The 19534-nt window shown below is 41.7% G+C and overlaps 1 protein-coding gene across 1 annotated transcript in view; it reads left to right on the top strand.

Annotated features, from left to right (window-relative positions):
* The window catches only part of CCDC6 (coiled-coil domain containing 6), a 143399-nt gene extending 133421 nt beyond the window's left edge, over window positions 1-9978 (top strand). Inside the window, exons 8-9 of the mRNA XM_077125252.1 lie at window positions 256-380; window positions 5691-9978. Coding sequence (XP_076981367.1) covers window positions 256-380; window positions 5691-5885 — 320 coding nt within the window. The 3' untranslated portion in view covers window positions 5886-9978. The remainder of the gene's footprint in view (window positions 1-255; window positions 381-5690) is intronic.
* The last annotated feature ends 9556 nt before the right edge of the window (window positions 9979-19534 follow it).

The raw sequence follows: 19534 nt of genomic DNA on the forward strand, positions 1-19534 counted from the left end.
TTTCATGTCTTCCTATTCCTGCCATGTGTCTCACTTGAACTCCTGGCAGAGCTTGACCTTTATATCCCTTTTCATTCAGTGGACATTCAGTGAGCCCACTACTCTTATTGTCCATTCCCATTGTTGTGGTGATTGAGGACCTCTGTGTCTTCAAGCTTCATGCATGGTTGAAGAAACCTAATAATTGAGTGTCATGTACTGGATCTGAATGGTATTGAGAGTTAGAAATGATGCATCATTTGTTTTTTATTTCAGGTCTGTCATATGCAAGTCACACGGTTGGTTTCACACCACCAACTTCACTGACAAGAGCCGGAATGTCCTACTACAATTCCCCGGGTCTTCACGTGCAGCATATGGGGGCATCCCATGGTATCACAGTGAGTGTCAGTGGGGTGGGACACAGCACTTTGCTCCCGTGAGTGCTCCTTGCTGGTCCTCCTCCAGTGGTCAGGATTGATCCCCTTAAACGTTTATTTTTCTTCCTCTTTCCTCCATCAGTTCACCTTAAACCTGTCAATTTTGCATTGATTTGATACCAAATTCTCAAGCATTGAACTCAAGTCCTTCCAGGAGGCAAAACTTCAACTTCTTGCCCTATGGAAAATCGCCCTTTGTGAAATGTAATTTGAACTCTGGCCAAGGCCTTGACTGAACTTTGGCCAGCTCCTTGCCAAAAAGAATTAGCATTGGTTGCCACAATGTCTAAAAAACATTTATTGTCTGCACCTTCACAGTTCACTGACTCTCAACACTATTACTGAAATTAGCTTTGTTTCTAGTTTTATTCAGGATTTTCTCTCTTGGAATTAGAAGGAATCTTAACTTTGTCTAGTTCAAATTCCACTCAGAGGAGTGTTTGCTTTAGAGTTGGTTATTCAGTTGACTAACAGAGCAATTAGAAATGTAATGGATAGGGGTTACAGAACAGTAGAGAATTGAGAATGTATTTCCAAAACGAAAATATTTAAAAGAACAGCCCAATTTTGCAGAAGTGTTTAAGATATTTCTAAAGCTATTTTGTCAGTTTGATGGACTTGGTGTAAAAGTGGGAACTTATTTTTTGTTGAGCTATAGTTTTCAGGATGTTAAGATGGTAAGATGGGTGGTAGAAGGAATAGGGGATATATTGCTGGCAGAAACTATTTTAAGTGAGTGATATGACAGCCGTTCTTTAATTTTAGGATCCTCATATTGAAGGGGGAGTAGAGCTATCCTAGATTTCTCCAAAGAGTAGAATTAGGACCAGTTGGTAGATATTACTCATGGAGAAAATTCTGTCAATGCTACCCAGCAAGGGCAGGCCCTGCCTCATGATGGTGCATGCCTCATCACAGGAAACATTCAGAGACCTAATAACTATAGTTAAGAATGACATACAAAATGCCCGTGTTGTATAGGAGATTGAAATTGAAGGTTCGTCTGATCTCCCTTTCAACTCTTGAGTCTCCATGCTGAGATTTTGAAATCTGTTTTATATTCTAGGTCAAGATCTCTCAGTCTCAGGACTCTTCACATCTTGGGCTGGATAATTCTTTGCTGTGGGGGATTATCCTGCTCATTGCAGAATGTGTAGCATCATCACTGACCTCTACCCACCAGATGCTAGTAGCAACCCCAAGTTGTGAAGATCAAAAATGTTTCCAACCATGGTCAAGTGATTCCTAATGGGCAGACTCACCACTAGTCTAGGTTAATGGTCCTTGTGCAGGAAAATTTAATCCCCAGGGACATGTAAAATTTACTGTTGCCCTGGAAAGAATGTGATGGTAGCCATCCAATAGGAAAATCTTTAAGGTATTCTCATAAATCTCTTTTCCCCCAAGACAGGCACCATTTATGCTGGCCAGGTGGTTGAAAAGCACAGGCTAAAATTGAACAAATTATAGGCTAGAATTTGTGTTTTATCCCTGATGATGGGATTTTCGTCTGTAGTTAGATATCATTTTGTGAGTGTTAGAAGTTTAGCTTGAGACCAAGAGCCAGGTGGAGCTGGGAGATGCCTCAGCATCCTGTGCACACTCTCGGGTCAGGAGAGGCTCATTTGAAGCCATGGGCACCTCTGAGTGAAGACACCTGAGATGAGTTTTCCTTGAGATGAATCCTGTGTGTTCTGTTGCTGTTTTCTTGTTGATGTAATTCTTTCTTGACCATGGGAATCATAGTCAATCTTCATTTTTCATAGATTCTATATTTGTGAATTTGCCTACTCATTAAAGTTATTTTTAACCCTGAAATAAATACTCATGGCACTTTCACAGTCACTTATGGACATGTGCAGAGTGGTAAAAAATGTGAGTTGCCCAGTGTGCATGTCCCCAGCTGAGGTTGTAAACAGGTGTCCTTTTTGTAGTATATGTGGGGCCACATTTTTCACATTTGTGGTCTTTTTCTTGGAGGTTCACTGCTTACAGTGGCCCCCAAGTATGGTGCTGAACTGCTGCCTTTGTTCGTAAGCACCAAAGCCTACATATAATGCGCTTTATGGAGAAAATGAGTATGTTAGATAAACTTTGTTTAGACATGAGTGGTAGTGCACTTGGCTGTGAGTTCGATGTTATAAATCAGCAATATATGTTAAATAGGGTGTCTTTAAACAGAAACACACATAAAACATAAAACAAAGTTATGTATTGACTGGTTGATGAAAATGTGAGCAGAAGCTCACAGGAACCTAACCCTGTGTTTCCCCCAGGAGCAAAGACTCAGTATTCTCTAGTTGAGTGTTGGTGGCAACTTTATAGACTATCACCACCACAAACAGCCAGAATTGACCCTACTTTCTCAAAAAAAAAAAAAACCATGGTTCCCAAAACTATGGCTGGTCAGATCTCAAAGTCTCTTTTAAAATTATAGGATGTTACACTGGGAAGTGGAGGTGAAGACAATAAAAATCATCTGTATTTATATGCAAATGCTTAGCACAGTGGAAGCTACAAGTAGTAATTCAGCAGATAGCAAAAAACTTTTAAAATCTCTTGAAATACTTACTGCTATATGATGTAATTTTGTTACTGGATTCTGTATTTCCTCTACATACCTAGTATACTTGTGTAGTATAGTACACTATACTCTAAGCTGAGAGAGCTGAGTCTTCAAACTTTTTTCTGTAATTGGCCAAATGGTAAATGTCTTGGGCTTTGTGAGTCACATTTCAGGTGCCAGTTTCTTTATCAATGTGATTCTTCCATGGCCATGGGAATTACTCTGGGGGTTGGGGGTGAACATGGTTCCCAAACCATGGCTGGTCTGGCCACAAGTCTCTGTTGTGACTAATCTGCCTCGCCTTGTCCCTCAAAAACAGCCATAGAAATACATAAATGAATGAACTTGTGTTCTATTAAAACTTTATTTATGGACACAAAAATTTGAATTTCATATAATTTTCATGTCACAAAATATTTTTCCCCAACCATTTCAAAATATAAAAATGGCTCTTAGCTCACTTAACAAACAGAGAGAGGTGAAGGGCTGTAGTTTGCCACCCCTTGCTCCAAGCCAAAAAATGCTCTTGAGTTAGTAAGCCAATTTTCTCAATTTTTTCTCCTTTTTAAGAGTACACTTGCCATTTTTTCTCATTTCTTTTACTTCTTGAATATTCTGTATTCTTCTCAAAATTGTTAAGGTTCTAGTCAAATGTTCTCCAATGCTGATACTAGGGAAAGAAGCAGCCTTGAGAATGAAGTCTGAGTCCTTTATTACACTCCTACTTGAATAGCTTTTTATTAATTTCCCCTGCCTACCTGTGAATACCATGTTTCATCCAGGAATTTTAGAATCTGCAGTCTGAATCTTTCACTTTTTTTTGTTCCCTTGGATCAGCACTTCCATGTAAACATATACTCCAGGGTATTCAACTGAACATGGAGACTTGCTTTTTCCCCCTCTCTTCCCTACAGGGGTCATTTTCTATATTTTAGTGCTTTTGATATTATTTATCAGAGACTATTTTATGAGGCGTTTGTGTGAGAGGACCTCTCCCCTGCAGTCCTGAGTGGTACTCCTTGGAATGAACTGGAGCTAACTCACAGCCTAGTTCCCATTTTCTCTTCTGTTACAGGCATAGTGTAACTTTTTCCTTAGCTCCTCCCCTAGAACTCATTTCGCTTTTCTGTAGACAGCAGGCTTTGCAAACTACAATATGTCTAAAGTCCATCATTATAAACTGGAGATGAGTGTTTTGCATCTTTTAGGTTGAGTTGGTTACTTTTTATTTCGATTCGTGGGTGGCATTTCTGTAGGGCCACCTTCCCTTGAAAGTGAAAGTGTAAAAGAAAGCCGTTCCAAACAAAACAACAACAAAACCCCAGCCCTTCGACAGCATATTCTCTAGTGGGCAGCATTCTTGTATAAATTCTAAAGAAGGGATAAAAAAAAAAAATGTGTACCTTTCAAATGTCTTCCCAGCTCTCTGTTTCATAGTCCTTAGAAATGTGGTGCCAGTACTCTGAGTGCAGCTGGCTTTAAGCATAAGCCCACCCATAATGAAGATGTCTGAAGCTCACACAGAATCTCTTCTACATACTTTGGGAATGTCTCTCCTCTGGATCTTAAAGTAAAGGTGGCTTTGGCCATTCCAGTCACCCGACCAAAGAGAAGCATGAGCCCTCTGCTTCCTGAAGCAATCAGGAGAAATTAGAGTACTGGTCCAGTCTCTTTTCTGAAGCTTTATAGTACTCTTGTGGGGTTTGTTGGCACCGAGACCTCATGTGAAAGCTGTGGACACACTCCGTCTGACTCAGGGATTCTCTTGTCAGTAACTGATATCCAGTCCCAGGACGCACCTCAGCCACTTGTCCATTTTCCCCTCATTTTAAAATCTCTCGGTACAAAGAATAATCTGCAATTAGCCCTATAATTTAAAAACTAGTTATCTTTGTGTAAAATAATAATGGTTTTATTTTACTAATAGCTATTCACTGAGTACTTATTACTTAGTAAGACAGACAGCATCTAAGCTCCTGACATTTTGTTCAAGAAAATGTGGAGTGCCTATTCTTAAGCAGGCACCGTGCTAAGCCTAAAGATGCAGCAGTGACTCAGTGGGCCCCATCCCTTCCTCCCCAGAGCCTACATTCTCAGTTATCATTACAACAAGATGACAGTTACTTTGATGAGAAAAGTGAGGTAGGCACAGTAGGCTAGAAGCTGGTCTCCTAAGGAGACAGAATCAGTGGGTGGTCAAGTGTGGATGCATACCCAGATTTTCACCATTGGGCTTTCTTCTTAACATGTTTTTAAAAAGTTGGCATATTGTCCAAAATGAGGTCTGATTTCAGTCCAGTGTGAATTTCCAACATCTTTAACATGAGGATCTCTTATATTTCCCAAGGAAGTGCAAATGTCTGCCCTTGACAATATTGATGCTTGGCATTTGTCCTGCCTTACGGTTAATATTGTAATTATATCGCACATACACGTCGAGAAGATCATGGCTCTCAAGTGGGTCCCAAGTGCAGTCGTTTGGTCAGTGCAAGTTCTATAGTAATAGTAATGTATAGTAATCTAAACAAAACACAACCTTGTTTAGATTTTCATGACATGTTCAGAGACCAATGGGGATGGACACGGGAATGGCCAGTTTCTGGTGTTTGTCGGTCAGGATTTCACCAGCCTCAGTGTGGGTCAGGCAGGGTTGGGAATGAACTCTCTGTATCTAGACTAACCTGCTGTTCCTGTCCACTCCACAGAGGCCTTCACCACGGAGAAGCAACAGTCCTGACAAATTCAAACGGCCCACACCGCCTCCATCTCCCAACACACAGACCCCAGTTCAGCCACCTCCTCCTCCACCTCCACCACCCATGCAACCCGCCGTCCCCTCGGCAGCCACCTTGCAGCCCGCCCCTGCGCAACATTCAGTGCACCCCTCCTCCCAGCCTTAATGCATGTGCTTAGTCTGCATTTCAAATTGGGACTCGTAAAACGGAGCCGTCTACTCAACGCCAAAGGCTTCCTTCCCTGGCATATTTGGATCTGACTTATTTGCACTGAGGTTATCTAGGCTTCTATCAATTGTGTTGTAAATGTTTGTCGGAAATGCAGCCAGTGTTGTGGGTCTACAACACTAACCAGACAACTTTTTCCATCAGTGTTTTACTTGAATCTACATGTACGTCCATTCCCTCGCTGGAACATTTGCTATACGCTATTTGGTAATTCAGTAGCAGTGTGCAATTTTTGCTTGGCCCCAGAGCTTCATTTTCCTGGCTTCTAGGTTTGTAAAATAAAAAGGGATATCTTTTTTTATATTTTTTTCCATGAATTTGCAGAAACTTACTGAGCTGTTATCCCACCCTCCTTTATTATGGTGTTTACCAAAAGTACAATAATTCAGCACTACAGTTCATACCTTTGAAAATCTAGCTTTTGGTGTAGAATGGAAAGTTAGATGAATCAGTGCCCAAAACATATACTGTTTAATAGAGCTTTCTACAGATACACTTTTTACAGGTTATTTTCAGTATATATCAACATCCAGGTTGAAATTCTTATAATCGATTATATGGCTGTACGTTCTCCATGTACATGGGATGGATAATTATTGTATATCAAGATGTGGTTCTTTCCTTTATCCCTAATGTTAATCTGCCTAAACTGGTCCCCTCTAACATGAGTTGATAAATGTTGTCCTACCCACAAGTGGTTTTGGTTGCTGATTAGAATGTGCTATTTAATTTCTGCTGCAAAAGGCAATGTGATTGTAACAAAAACAGCTATTTCTCCCTTCCATTCTTTATTTGTGTTTCCTTAAAATAGAGTTTGAGCAAATATTTTAAAGATGCAAAAAAATAATATTAGCAAATGCTATTTGAAATGAACATTATAGGAATATCTGGCATAGTGGCCACAAAATATTGTACTGCTTGGCAGAAAAGAAGGGGTGTAGAGGAAAGTAGCATAGTAGAGTTGGTAAATGCTTATTTTGCCTAATATAAGCAAGTGCAGTGTACAAAGAAGTATATTCTCAATACGTTATTTCCATTCATTTAGCACGAATAAATTGTTTGGTTTCACTTTGAAGTGGAACACTGTGAGTCACTCTTTTCTTGATACTTGCAACATCTTATTTTTGTTTTTCAGCAGTTACTGTTTTGTACTTTGGTAGTAAAGTGATTTTTACCACCTGTGTTTGCATATTTATATATGCTGTGGATGAAAATAACTTACTAGAGAATGTATATTTTATGGTGAGAATGTGTATCTGTTGGGTATAATCAGAAAACTGAAAATTAATTTATCAGTAATTTTTAAGTCCATGTTTTGTGACACCCATCTCTAAGAGCTAATTCTTTATTAAACACTCTCCTAAAAATAAGGACCCGTGACATTGTAGATACTGAAATTGTACAGTATAGCATTCTCCATTTTTGCCTTTGAATGCATATTTAAGAGTTACAGAATGAAAAAAAAGTCTTGTTGGATAAATAGTGTTTGACTAGAATTTTAAGAACCTGAGAGTAAAAGCAACAATAGGACTTTTCACCTCTTTCTGCCTCCACCCCACACTGAGTACATCGCTCCTCAATTGTTGGGAAGAAATTATATGTCTATATAAATTCTATTTATAATGTGTGTGTAATATACATAATCATAGTACAGTTCTCAAATATGGGGAAGAAGCTTGGCATTTAATTATTGAGGCTTTAGGGTTTTGGTTTTGGTTTTGGTTTTTAAATACAATCAAGACTGGGTCACGTCATACCTGGAGATTTCACTAACAACTCGCTGACCCTGCTGGTACATTGCCATTCCAAGGAATTCTGAGAGGAGGCAAACAAACATTGCCTTTGTGGTACAGGTCTCAGTTTTTCTTATAGAAGAAATATGGTATATGTTTACAAGACTCTTTTATGAGATTATAGGTTTCAGTGCTGTCAGGTAGTGTCATACACCCAAACAAAAAATTCATAATGTAATGAACTTCTCTCAGCTTCCTATCAATTGAGTTACCTCCTGAAAGCATGCAAGTCAAAACATTGCCATATGGTGAATGAGGAAACATTTGGAGGGAGCAAGCAGTTCCTGACAAATACCTTTTAGAGACACGGTCAGACTTCTGCCTAAATGTAGTGCTGGTTCCTCTAGAATAGTCACTTTGCTTTTAAATAAAACACCGCTCCTTCTAACAGCTTTTTTTTTTATTGTGTCTAGCTCCCTCTCCCTGTGGACATTCAGAATTGATAGAAAAAACACTAGTACTTTGTGATGTTTCATGTTCTTCTCAAGTGTTTCATGACCCCATGTGGAGCTGGTGGCATTTGGGCAGTAACTGCTGAGGCAGTTTCTTGGCATTTGTGTAGGTACCTGGAACCTATAGGATTAAAAACCTGAGCCGCAGAGGTAAGCATCCCTTCGTCTGCGGGAAGCTGACTTAGCTCGGGAACTTCTCGTGGGGGGCTGAACACAGTGGCTGCAGTGCCTGTTGCCCCCTCGCGCTCAGGTTAACCCTGGGCTGACTCCCAGAGGCCTCTGTAAGATGAGTGGCCATCGGGAGAGGAGGCGGAAGCAACAGTAGCTTCAGGATTCTCCATTTTCCTGTCTTACTGACAGAGACCTTTGGCTACCACTGTGCTGCTTATAAATACTCCATTGCCAGATGACCATGCCTTTCGTACAAAACCAGATTAACTCACCTAATACTCGACACCTCTCTGGGCTCTGAAGTGCTTTCTCTCATGCTGGTAATCTAGACAAAAATCTAGACATTTGGCAGATGGTGGAAGTATTTAAGATTTAACCTAATTTAACATACTCCTTTGTTGATTGAAAGGAGTTTTAAATTCTGAGCTGAGATACTTACCAGCAACCGTGGAATGAATGTGTTGACCAGAATGTGGCTTTGACACCAAGTGCTGCTTGCTGACCCTTTGCAACTGACTTCTAAATGATTTGACCACAAGTAATTGATAATGTGAATTTTTAACTGTTCAATGGTAGGAAAATAGAACACGTGTCGCCCTCTGCTAGGTAGACGTGAACTCCTGCATGAAGCCTGACTTGCAGGATGCCCAATCAGACAAGAAACAGCATTGTAACTTAGGCCTTGAGAGCTCAATATTTTTATCTTATCAGTACAGAAGAAATTTTTCTGCATAAACTTGGTCTTCTGTCTAGTAGTTGTGTAATAGGTAACCAACACTGAAAACTTTGTAGTGGTGATTACCAAAGAAATACATAGTAAAGCAACATTTTATTTCCAAATTATTGAAGAGCCAGCTTTTGACGCTGCTACATGAGTCCCATGCTCTAGAGCCATTGTTAAAGATTAAGAGGGTTTTAGATTTTTGTGTGTGCTTCTTTTACTTTGTCTTTTCTTTTCTCTTTTCCTCTCGCTTTTTTTTTTTAATTAAAGCAAACGCACAGCTGTTAGCATGTTCCAGAATGCTAAACAGTTGTGAACTGCCAAGCCCGGGTTGCCTCTCCCTAGGCGATTGAAGGAACACTGTGTCTGTGGCAGCGTGGGTGCCGTGTGCGCATGTGTGCATTCATGCCTTAACTCGGGTCACTGCTCCATGCGAGCTCTGAGTCTTCACTGGCATTTGGATTGTATTTTACACCTTGAGCTGAACTTCATCCTGGCAAAAATAAAGTTGCAGGCACAACAGTTTGAGAATGCATTCCTCTGAACGAGTCTTTGATCAGGTTGACCCTGAGCCTCCTTTGGACTTTGTTTGGTACTTAGCATGTAAAGCCAAGGCGGACTGTCACACGGCAAGCCGGCCACAAGGAGAAGAGGAGCCAAGTGCCAGCATGCCTTCCGCCTCCACACATCTGCACGTTGTGTGTTCCTGATGGCGTGTCCTACAACTTGACCAGCTTGGGGTTCTGGTAATAGTGGCAATCTTGACATTCTTGGTCAGAGTTTAGAGAGATGTAAGACTTCCAATTAGTGTCTTATTTACTTCTTTATGTTGATTAGTCTTTGATACATGTGCTGAATCAGAAACCTAAATAAAGATAATTTTTTTAAATGTACTTCTTGAGCCTTAAACCCCATGTCTTTCTTCCTAATCTTTGAGTCTGAAAATGTATACTGTGTCCTTGTTGCTCGTGACAGATATCTAACTGAAATTCTAAACACTAAACGTTACCTTAGAGGGGAAACCTAGGATGAAAGCATGGAAGGGGCTGGTACCATTTGTTCTTTTTCTTGTTCAGGGTGCTGGCTACTGGCTGTATCAGCTTTGTGAAATTCATCAAGCTGTACACTTAAGGCTTGTGTACTGTTCTAGATCTATGTTGGATCTAAATTTTAAAAAGCAAACCTAGGAGATTATGAAAATAAAAAGAGCTAAACTCACTCTCAAACTGTTACATATAAACACACACATATAATACGCATTCAGGCTTTGGACTTCACACTGGGTATATAAGTGAACTCATTTTTAAACATTTAAGTCCCTTTGTATGTTTTAATAATCTGTAGTAAAATAATAGAGGGTTTAGAGTCGGTTCTAGGTTTGAATTAGTTTTTTCACTGGGCCAGTTACTTAGCCTTTCTGGGCATCAAATTCCTTACCTGTTGTATTAGTTAGGGTTCTCTAGAGAAACAGAACCAACAGGGAACACTTGCAAATATAAAATGTATGAAAGTGTCTCACGTGACCGTAGGAATGCAGAGTCCAAAATCCACAGGGCAGGCTGCGAAGCTGATGACTCCAATGGATGGCCTGGATGAACTCCACAGGAGAGGCTCACCAGCCAAAGCAGGAATGGAACCTGTCTCCTCTGAGTCCTCCTTAAAAGGCTTCCCATGATTGGATTTAGCATCACTAATTGCAGAAGACACTCCCCTTTGGCTGATTACAAATGGAATCAGCTGTGGATGTAGCTGACGTGATCATGACCTAATCCTATGAAATGTCCTCATTGCAACAGACAGGCCAGCGCTTGCCCAATCAGATGAACAGGTACCACAACTTGGCCAAGTTGACACCTGTCCCTAACCATGACAGTCCACCCCTTGTCAACTTGGCACATATATATATATATATATCACCTTAGACCATACTTAATTTCCAAATGAAAACTAATAAGCACACATTTTTTCTTTTACCTGACAATACTCAACTGTCCTGCATATAACTGGAAACACATTAAATCTCTCCAGAATAGCGTGCAAATCCTTGGGCAACATTCATTCTTAAACTTGATATCTTACAACTTAAATAGTATAACACAAACAAAACAGCATTACAGTCCTCGTTTCTGTAACTGATCACGTGGTCGAAGTTCATATTTATCACTACCTTCTTCCACTACCCATTCCATGTTCCCTTTCCCCTCAGCAAGCACTTCAGCTGGCCGTGGTTCTTTGCCTGGTGGGGTGACCCAAACCTTCATTCCTGAAGTCTCAGAGCCATTAGTGGTCCTGCCTGGATTGTGTTGTTGCAGTTTTCCACTGATTTTAATCACAGGGCATGGTAGTACTAATAGACGCCCCAGGGGATCTCCTATATTCCAAGAAAACTCTTCTTTACCTCCATTATGTAGTTGCAGTCCTACTTCCTTCTGATAGTCAGGGTCAATTACCCCAGACAATAATGTAATCCCCTTCTTGGTGTGTTGATCCAGAGGCATAAGTTGCCCAAAGTGGCCAGGTGGCAATCTTAACTTCCAGTTCAGTGGTATCACTGTTGTTTCTCCTGGAGAAAGCACACCCCGTTTTGGAACTAAAACCTGTAGACCAGCAGAACTCAGGATAGCAGGGACAGGAAGCAAAAATTTTCCTAGTGGATCACTAGGAGTAATAGTGAGTGGCACCACACCCATTTCCACCCCTTGGTTCCTGGACCCATGGATCCTGGCTATGGGAGAAACAGCACCATACAGTGGATGCTGATTCAGAGCATACACAGCTTCCTGGAGAACATTACCCCAGCCTTTCAAGTTTTTGCCACCTAGTTGGCACCGTAATTGAGATTTCAAAAGGCCATTCCACCGTTCTATCAATCCAGCAGCTTCTGGATGATGGGGAACATGGTAAGACCAGAGAATTCCATGAGCATGTGCCCATTCCCGCACTTCATTTGCTGTGAAGTGTGTTCCTTGATCCGAAGCAATGCTATGTGGAATACCATGACGATGGATAAGGCATTCTGTAAGCCCATGGATAGTAGTTTTGGCAGAAGCATTGCGTGCAGGGAAAGCAAACCCATATCCAGAGTATGTGTCTATTCCAGTTAGAACAAATCGCTGCCCCTTACATGAAGGGAGTGGTCCAATGTAATCAACCTGCCACCATGTAGCTGGCTGGTCACCTCGGGGAATGGTGCCATATCGGGGGCTGAGTGTGGGTCTCTGCTGCTGGCAGATTGGGCACTCAGCAGTGGCTGTAGCCAGGTCAGCCTTGGTGAGTGGAAGTCCATGTTGCTGAGCCCATGCATAACCTCCATCCCTACCACCATGACCACTTTGTTCATGAGCCCATTGGGCAGTAACAGGAGTTGCTGGGGAAAGAGGCTGACTGGTATCCATAGAACGGGTCATCTTATCCACTTGATTATTCAAATCTTCCTCTGCTGAAGTCACCCTCTGGTGTGCATTCACATGGAACACAAATATCTTCATGTTTTTAGCCCACTCAGAAAGGTCTATCCACATACTTCTTCCCCAGACCTCTTTGTCACCAATTTTCCAATTATGGTCTTTCCAAGTCCCTGACCATCCAGCCAAACCATTAGCAACAGCCCATGAGTCAGTATACAAACGCACCTCTGGCCAGTTTTCCTTCCAAGCGAAATGAACAACCAGGTGCACTGCTCGAAGTTCTGCCCACTGGGAGGATTTCCCCTCACCACTGTCCTTCAAGGACACCCCAGAAAGGGGGTGTAATGCTGCAGCTGTCCACTTTCGGGTGGTACCTGCATATCGTGCTGAACCATCTGTAAACCAGGCCCGAGTTTTCTCTTCCTCAGTCAATTCACTGTAAGGAACTCCCCAAGAGGCCATAGCTCTGGTCTGGGAAAGAGAAGGTAATGTGGCAGCAGGAGTGGAAACCATGGGCATTTGTGCCACTTCTTCATGTAACTTACTTGTGCCTTCAGGACCTGCTCTGGCTCTATCTCGTATATACCATTTCCACTTTACAATAGAGTGCTGCTGTGCACGCCCAACTTTATGGCTTGGTGGGTCAGACAACACCCAACTCATGATAGGCAACTCAGGTCTCATGGTAACTTGGTGGCCCATGGTTAAGCGTTCAGTCTCTACTAAGGCCCAGTAGCAGGCCAAAAGCTGTTTCTCAAAAGGAGAGTAGTTATCTGCAGCAGGTGGTAAGGCTTTGCTCCAAAATCCTAAGGGTCTGCGTTGTGATTCTCCTATAGGGGCCTGCCAAAGGCTCCAGACAGCATCTCTATTTGCCACTGACACTTCCAGCACCATTGGATCTGCTGGATCATACGGCCCAAGTGGCAGAGCAGCTTGCACAGCAGCCTGGACCTGTTGCAGAGCCTCCTCTTGTTCAGGTCCCCACTCAAAATTAGCAGCTTTTCTGGTCACTCGATAAATGGGCCGGAGTAGCACACCCAAATGAGGAATATGTTGTCGCCAAAATCCAAAAAGACCCACTAGGCATTGTGCCTCTTTTTTGGTTGTGGGAGGGGCCAGATGCAGCAATTTATCCTTCACCTTAGAAGGGATATCTCGACATGCCCCACACCACTGGACACCTAGAAATTTTATTGAGGTGGAAGGCCCCTGTATTTTTGTTGGATTTATCTCCCATCCTCTGACACGCAAATGCCTTACCAGTAAATCTAGAGTAGTTGCTACTTCTTGCTCACTAGGTCCAATCAACATGATATCATCAATATAATGGACTAGTGTGATGTTTCGTGGGAGGGAGAAACGATCAAGGTCTCTGCGAACAAGATTATGACATAGGGCTGGAGAGTTGATATACCCCTGAGGTAGGACAGTGAAAGTATATTGCTGACCTTGCCAGCTGAAAGCAAACTGTTTCTGGTGGTCCTTACTAATAGCTATTGAGAAAAAAGCATTTGCCAGATCAATAGCTGCATACCAGGTACCAGGGGATGTATTGATTTGCTCAAGCAATGATACTACATCTGGAACAGCAGCTGCAATTGGAGTTACCACCTGGTTGAGTTTACGATAATCCACTGTCATTCTCCAAGACCCATCTGTTTTCTGCACAGGCCAAATAGGAGAGTTGAATGGGGATGTGGTGGGAATCACCACCCCTGCATCTTTCAAGTCCTTAAGAGTGGCAGTAATCTCTGCAATCCCTCCAGGAATACGGTATTGCTTTTGATTCACTATTTTGCTTGGTAGGGGCAGTTCTAGTGGCTTCCACTTGGCCTTTCCCACGATAATAGCCCTCACTGCACGAGTTAGAGAACCAACGTGGGGATTCTGCCAGTTGCTCAGTATGTCTATGCCAATTATACATTCCGGAACTGGGGAAATAACTACAGGATGGGTCCGGGGGCCCACTGGACCCACTGTGAGACGGACCTGAGCTAAAACTCCATTGATCACCTGGCCTCCATAAGCCCCCACTCTGACTGGTGGTCCAGAGTGACGTTTTGGGTCCCCTGGAATTAATGTCACTTCTGAACCAGTGTCTAATAATCCCCGAAATATCTGATCATTTCCTTTTCCCCAATGCACAGTTATCCTGGTAAAAGGCCGTCGGTCTCCTTGGGGAAGACTTAGAGGAAGGTTAACAGTATAAATTTGTGGCAGTGTAACAGGTTTCTTCCCCATAGGGACCTGGTCTCCCCTTCATTCAAGGGGCTCAGGGTCTGTAAACTGTTTCAAGTCTGGAAATTGGTTAAGGGGCCGTAACTCTGTGTTTTTGTAATTCAGGTTAGACTTCTGTTCACTTGACCTAGAACTCTTTTGTTTATACAGCTCCAACAAGAATTTAGTAGGCTGCCCTTCTATTGTATTTCTAGGCACCCCATGATTTACTAGCCAATGCCACAAATCTCTGCGTGTCATATAATTTTGATGCCTCCTTTGAGTTTGTTGTCTATTATAATACCCACGTCTACCCTGTCTTTGGTGATTAAGTGCTGCCACCTGGCTTCTGCCAACTCGGGATCCTGTCATCCCCATTGTGTTTAAGGATTCCAGCTCAGTGACAGCAGTTCCTACAGTAATATCTGACCTACAGAGAAGTGCAACCACAGAGCTCTTGAGGGATGATGGTGCTAGTCTCACAAATTTATTTCTCACTGTTCTGGTAAAAGGTGCATCCTCTGGACATTCCTGGGGTGTAAGAGCAGGCTTTGCATGATAAATCCACTCTAACATCCCAATCTCTCTAAGCCTCTGGATCCCCTCATCTACATTATACCAGGGCAGTTCTGGCATTTCAACCTCAGGTAATGTTGGCCACCTTTTGATCCATGTTTCAACCAACCACCCAAACAAGCTGTTAACACCTTTTCTAACTGCTCTAGCTATAACATTGAATGCAGAACCTCTGCTTAGTGGGCCCATATCAATAAATTCAGCCTGATCCAGCCTTATATTCCTCCCACCATTATCCCACACTCTTAAAATCCATTGCCACACATATTCCCCTGATTTCTGTCTATATAAATTGGAAAACTCACACAGTTCTTTTGGAGTATAACGTACCTCCTCATGTGTGATATTTTGTACCTCACCTTTAGGGGCCTGTTGGGACTTTAGTCTAGTTATAGGTCTAGAAGAAATGAGGGGTGGTGGGGGTGGGTCATGAAAAGAATTAGAAATATCTTCCAAGCCATTTGCTTCAGGGCTTTCATTTGCAGTTTCATCTGGTGAAACAGGATTAATAATTCTAGGGCTAATCCCTTCAGGAGGAGGTTGGGTGGCCAATTCCTCAAGGCAGGCTGGAGGTGGGGCGGCTGTGTCCTCAGGGCAGATTATTACAGGGTTATCTAAAGAAGGCTCAGCATGGTCTAGGGTTTCAACCTCACCCCCAACATCATTATCAATCCAAATGTCACCATCCCATTTTTCAGGGTCCCACTCCTTTCCAATCAATGCCCTCACTTTAACGGCAGACACCATGCAAGACTGAGATTTCAGTTTACGTTGTAAAGTTGCTACTCTAACAATAAGATTCTGAGTCTGATTTTCAGAGATCTCAAGTCTACGGCTACAGGAAATAAAATTTTCCTTCAGGATACTCATAGAAACCTCTACATCTTTCAGACGGCACTTAAGCTTCTTGTTTGAAGCCTTAAGCCCATCCCTTTCACCCTTTAATGTAGACAGTGTATCTAACAACAACCAACCAACATCTCTATAACTCTTATTCCTACAAAACTCTGTAAAGGTGTCAAAAACATTATCCCCCAGAGTCTGGCTTCGTACAAGCGAAGCATTAGGAGAATCGAATGATGATATTTTGACTATCTCCTTTGCCAACTCAGTCCATGGATTGGGAGTGTCATTCTGCTTACGGGAATCAGAGTCCTTAGTGTCTCTGAGCCCAGTCAGAGTAGAAAACCATTCATAAAAACCCATTTTTAAGATACTGTTCCTTAAGAGCCACTCCTGGTACCAAGATGTATTAGTTAGGGTTCTCTAGAGAAACAGAACCAACAGGGAACACTTGCAAATATAAAATTTTTGAAAGTGTCTCACGTGACCGTAGGAACGCAGAGTCCAAAATCCACAGGGCAGGCTCCGAAGCCGATGACTCCAATGGATGGCCTGGATGAACTCCACAGGAGAGGCTCACCAGCCAAAGCAGGAATGCAACCTGTCTCCTCTGAGTCCTCCTTAAAAGGCTTCCCATGATTGCATTTAGCATCACTAATTGCAGAAGACACTCCTCTTTGGCTGATTACAAATGGAATCAGCTGTGGATGTAGCTGACGTGATCATGACCTAATCCTATGAAATGTCCTCATTGCAACAGACAGGCCAGCACTTGCCCAATCAGATGAACAGGTACCACAACTTGGCCAAGTTGACACCTGTCCCTAACCATGACACCTGTTAAGTAATGCTCCATACCTGTGCTAAAATGAAAATCAATACGAAAGCCTTTGGATGGTTTCACACACAATATGGCACAGACTAGTTCCTTCCAAATCCATTTAGGAAGAAAACTAAAAGGAATATTTGGGGTGATGTTTCACACATTTTGGGGGCGAGGGGTAAATGGTTTGTCAGTTGCGTTTTATGGAGCCCCTGGCAGTTAGAATCCTCTTTTCTTGAAAAAAGCCACAATCCTTAGCAGCAGCATCTCTGAAAGCATAGTCTTCAAGAACACAGTTGTGATACCACATGAGTACAATCTGTCTAAATCTAGGCCCTTTTCTCTATAGAACTAGTCAAAAAACATCCTTGAGTGGGTCTAGATTCACGCTAGCTGAGCCTAATTCCATTTTAACTATTAGCTAATACAGTGAGTTTTTAATTTGGTAAATCATTTGGTGAAATGACCAAATGACAAAATGTCTCTCTACCCGTGGCAGCTAGGTTTTAGTTGTAACTTGAAAAGAATGTTGACCAGATATTACCCTAGGCTCACCCGCCAGCCTCAGTGTTCTAATCTGTATCATCGGGATAGCAGTTCTTAACTCAGATAGTATTTGAAGAAAATAGGATTTAAATGAAGCACTTGAACAATAGGTTAGTGAAGTTTAAGCTGTTTTTATACATTTTTTTCCATTTAATCACTCAAGAGTAGTGAATCCACATGGTGCTTCTAAAATTGAAACAATTGGTTTAGAACATTCATGTTTACGTAAAACTCTACAAGAGGGGGTGCAAGGGTAGTTCAGTGGTGTGATTCTTGCTTGCCATGCAGGAGAGCCGGGTTCGATTCCTGCCCCATGTACTCCTCCACTCCAAAAAAGAAAAGAAAACTCAACAAATGGTGCTGTGATTATGGAATACTCACATGGAAAAAGAATGAAATATGACCCCCATTGTACAGCATGCAAAAAAAAATCAAGCTATTATTTACTTTAAGGGATATGTAGCTTTTGAAGTGGAAATAAAGCACCTCTTTATGTACCTGGAAAAAAAAAAAAAAAGGAAAAGCCAGACCCACAAGTGACACAGATGATAGAAATGTCTGCAAAGGTGTTACACAGTAATTATGTACATTCTCCATGTATTCAATAAGGGAGAGGAAAGCATGAGCATGATGAAAAAAATGGGGAATATAAAAATGACCCAAATTGACCTAGAGATAAAATATAATATCTGAAAATCAAAGGTAAAAAAAACTTGCTGTAAGTCCTTTGCAGATTTACGTTTGGGCTTCTTAAATGTTCCTAAAGGACTTTTAAAATTCAAGTTTACCTAACTGACCTAACTTTTTTCCCTCGAGTAGCTTTGTGTTCTGGCAACCACTATTGTGAAATTATTGACTTCAGGAACTTCCTACCCTCATTAGTCACTTGCATGTTGGGCGTGAAGCCTCCAGGTGTAAGGCCGCAGGGTACTGAAGAAAGTCCAGTTAAAGCCAAGTTTTCTGAGACTCGGTTTCCTCACTTACGTCTATTCTTTAGGTAAAGACCCCCAAAAAGAAAGAGATTCAACAGTATACGCCAATGATCATAGCAGCATTGTTCGTAATAGCCAAAAGGTGGAAATAACTCGTGTCATCTACAAATGAATGGATAAACAAAATGTATATACACACAATGGAATAGTATTCAGCCCTAAAAAGGAATGGAGTTCTGATACATGAACAACGTGGATGAACCTTGGCATCATGTTGAGTGAAATAAACCAGACACTGAAGAACAAATATTGTATGAGCTTGCTTATATGAAATAATTACAATAAGCAAACTCATAGAGAATCTAGAATATAAATATAAAATTGACATAGTAGGGGATTTCCTGATGGTAAAGTTTAGTGGTTCCATATTTTTTCTCCCATCCCTCAAGGGGATACTTTGCCAATACTTTTTGATTATCTGCTTAATATACTGTAGGATGTTTCCAGCATTACATTAAGCTATACAAGATTAAAGGACCTCTTTCTTATTCTGGGGTCCCTGTGTTTCAGTTGTTCAAATGAGCTATACAGATAGGTTGAGTTAGATTATGTGCTACAGAAAATTTCAGTTTCAGATCAAATAAAACTTTCTTCCTGTGATCTCAAAGATTATGTGTGTTTCTAAAATATAGACATTGTCTTCCTTACCCCTGTGTTCTGAATTACTTTAACTCCAACCTGATTGGCTTTATTCTTATGTCTAAATATCAGGTTATATTTATATATACACACACACACACACACGCACACACACACACACACACACTATGTCAAACATTAAGAACACCCAAAACAATAGGCCTTACCCTTGATCTTGAGGCTTACTCTTGTGAAGCTTGTGTAGGTAGCAGAGAAGTTTAAACTACCTATAGACATGCCTAAAAGTTACTTCTGGAGAACCTCTTTTGTTGCTCAGATGTGGCCTAAATCTCCTAAGCCCAACTCTGCAAGTGAAATCATTGCCCTCCCCCCTACATGGGACATGACATCCAGGGGTGAAAGTCTCTCTGGCGACATGGGAGATGACTCTCAGGGATGAATCCGG

Source organism: Tamandua tetradactyla, chromosome 13 (genome assembly GCF_023851605.1).
Source record: "Tamandua tetradactyla isolate mTamTet1 chromosome 13, mTamTet1.pri, whole genome shotgun sequence".
In the NCBI taxonomy this organism is placed as follows: Eukaryota; Metazoa; Chordata; class Mammalia; order Pilosa; family Myrmecophagidae; genus Tamandua; species Tamandua tetradactyla.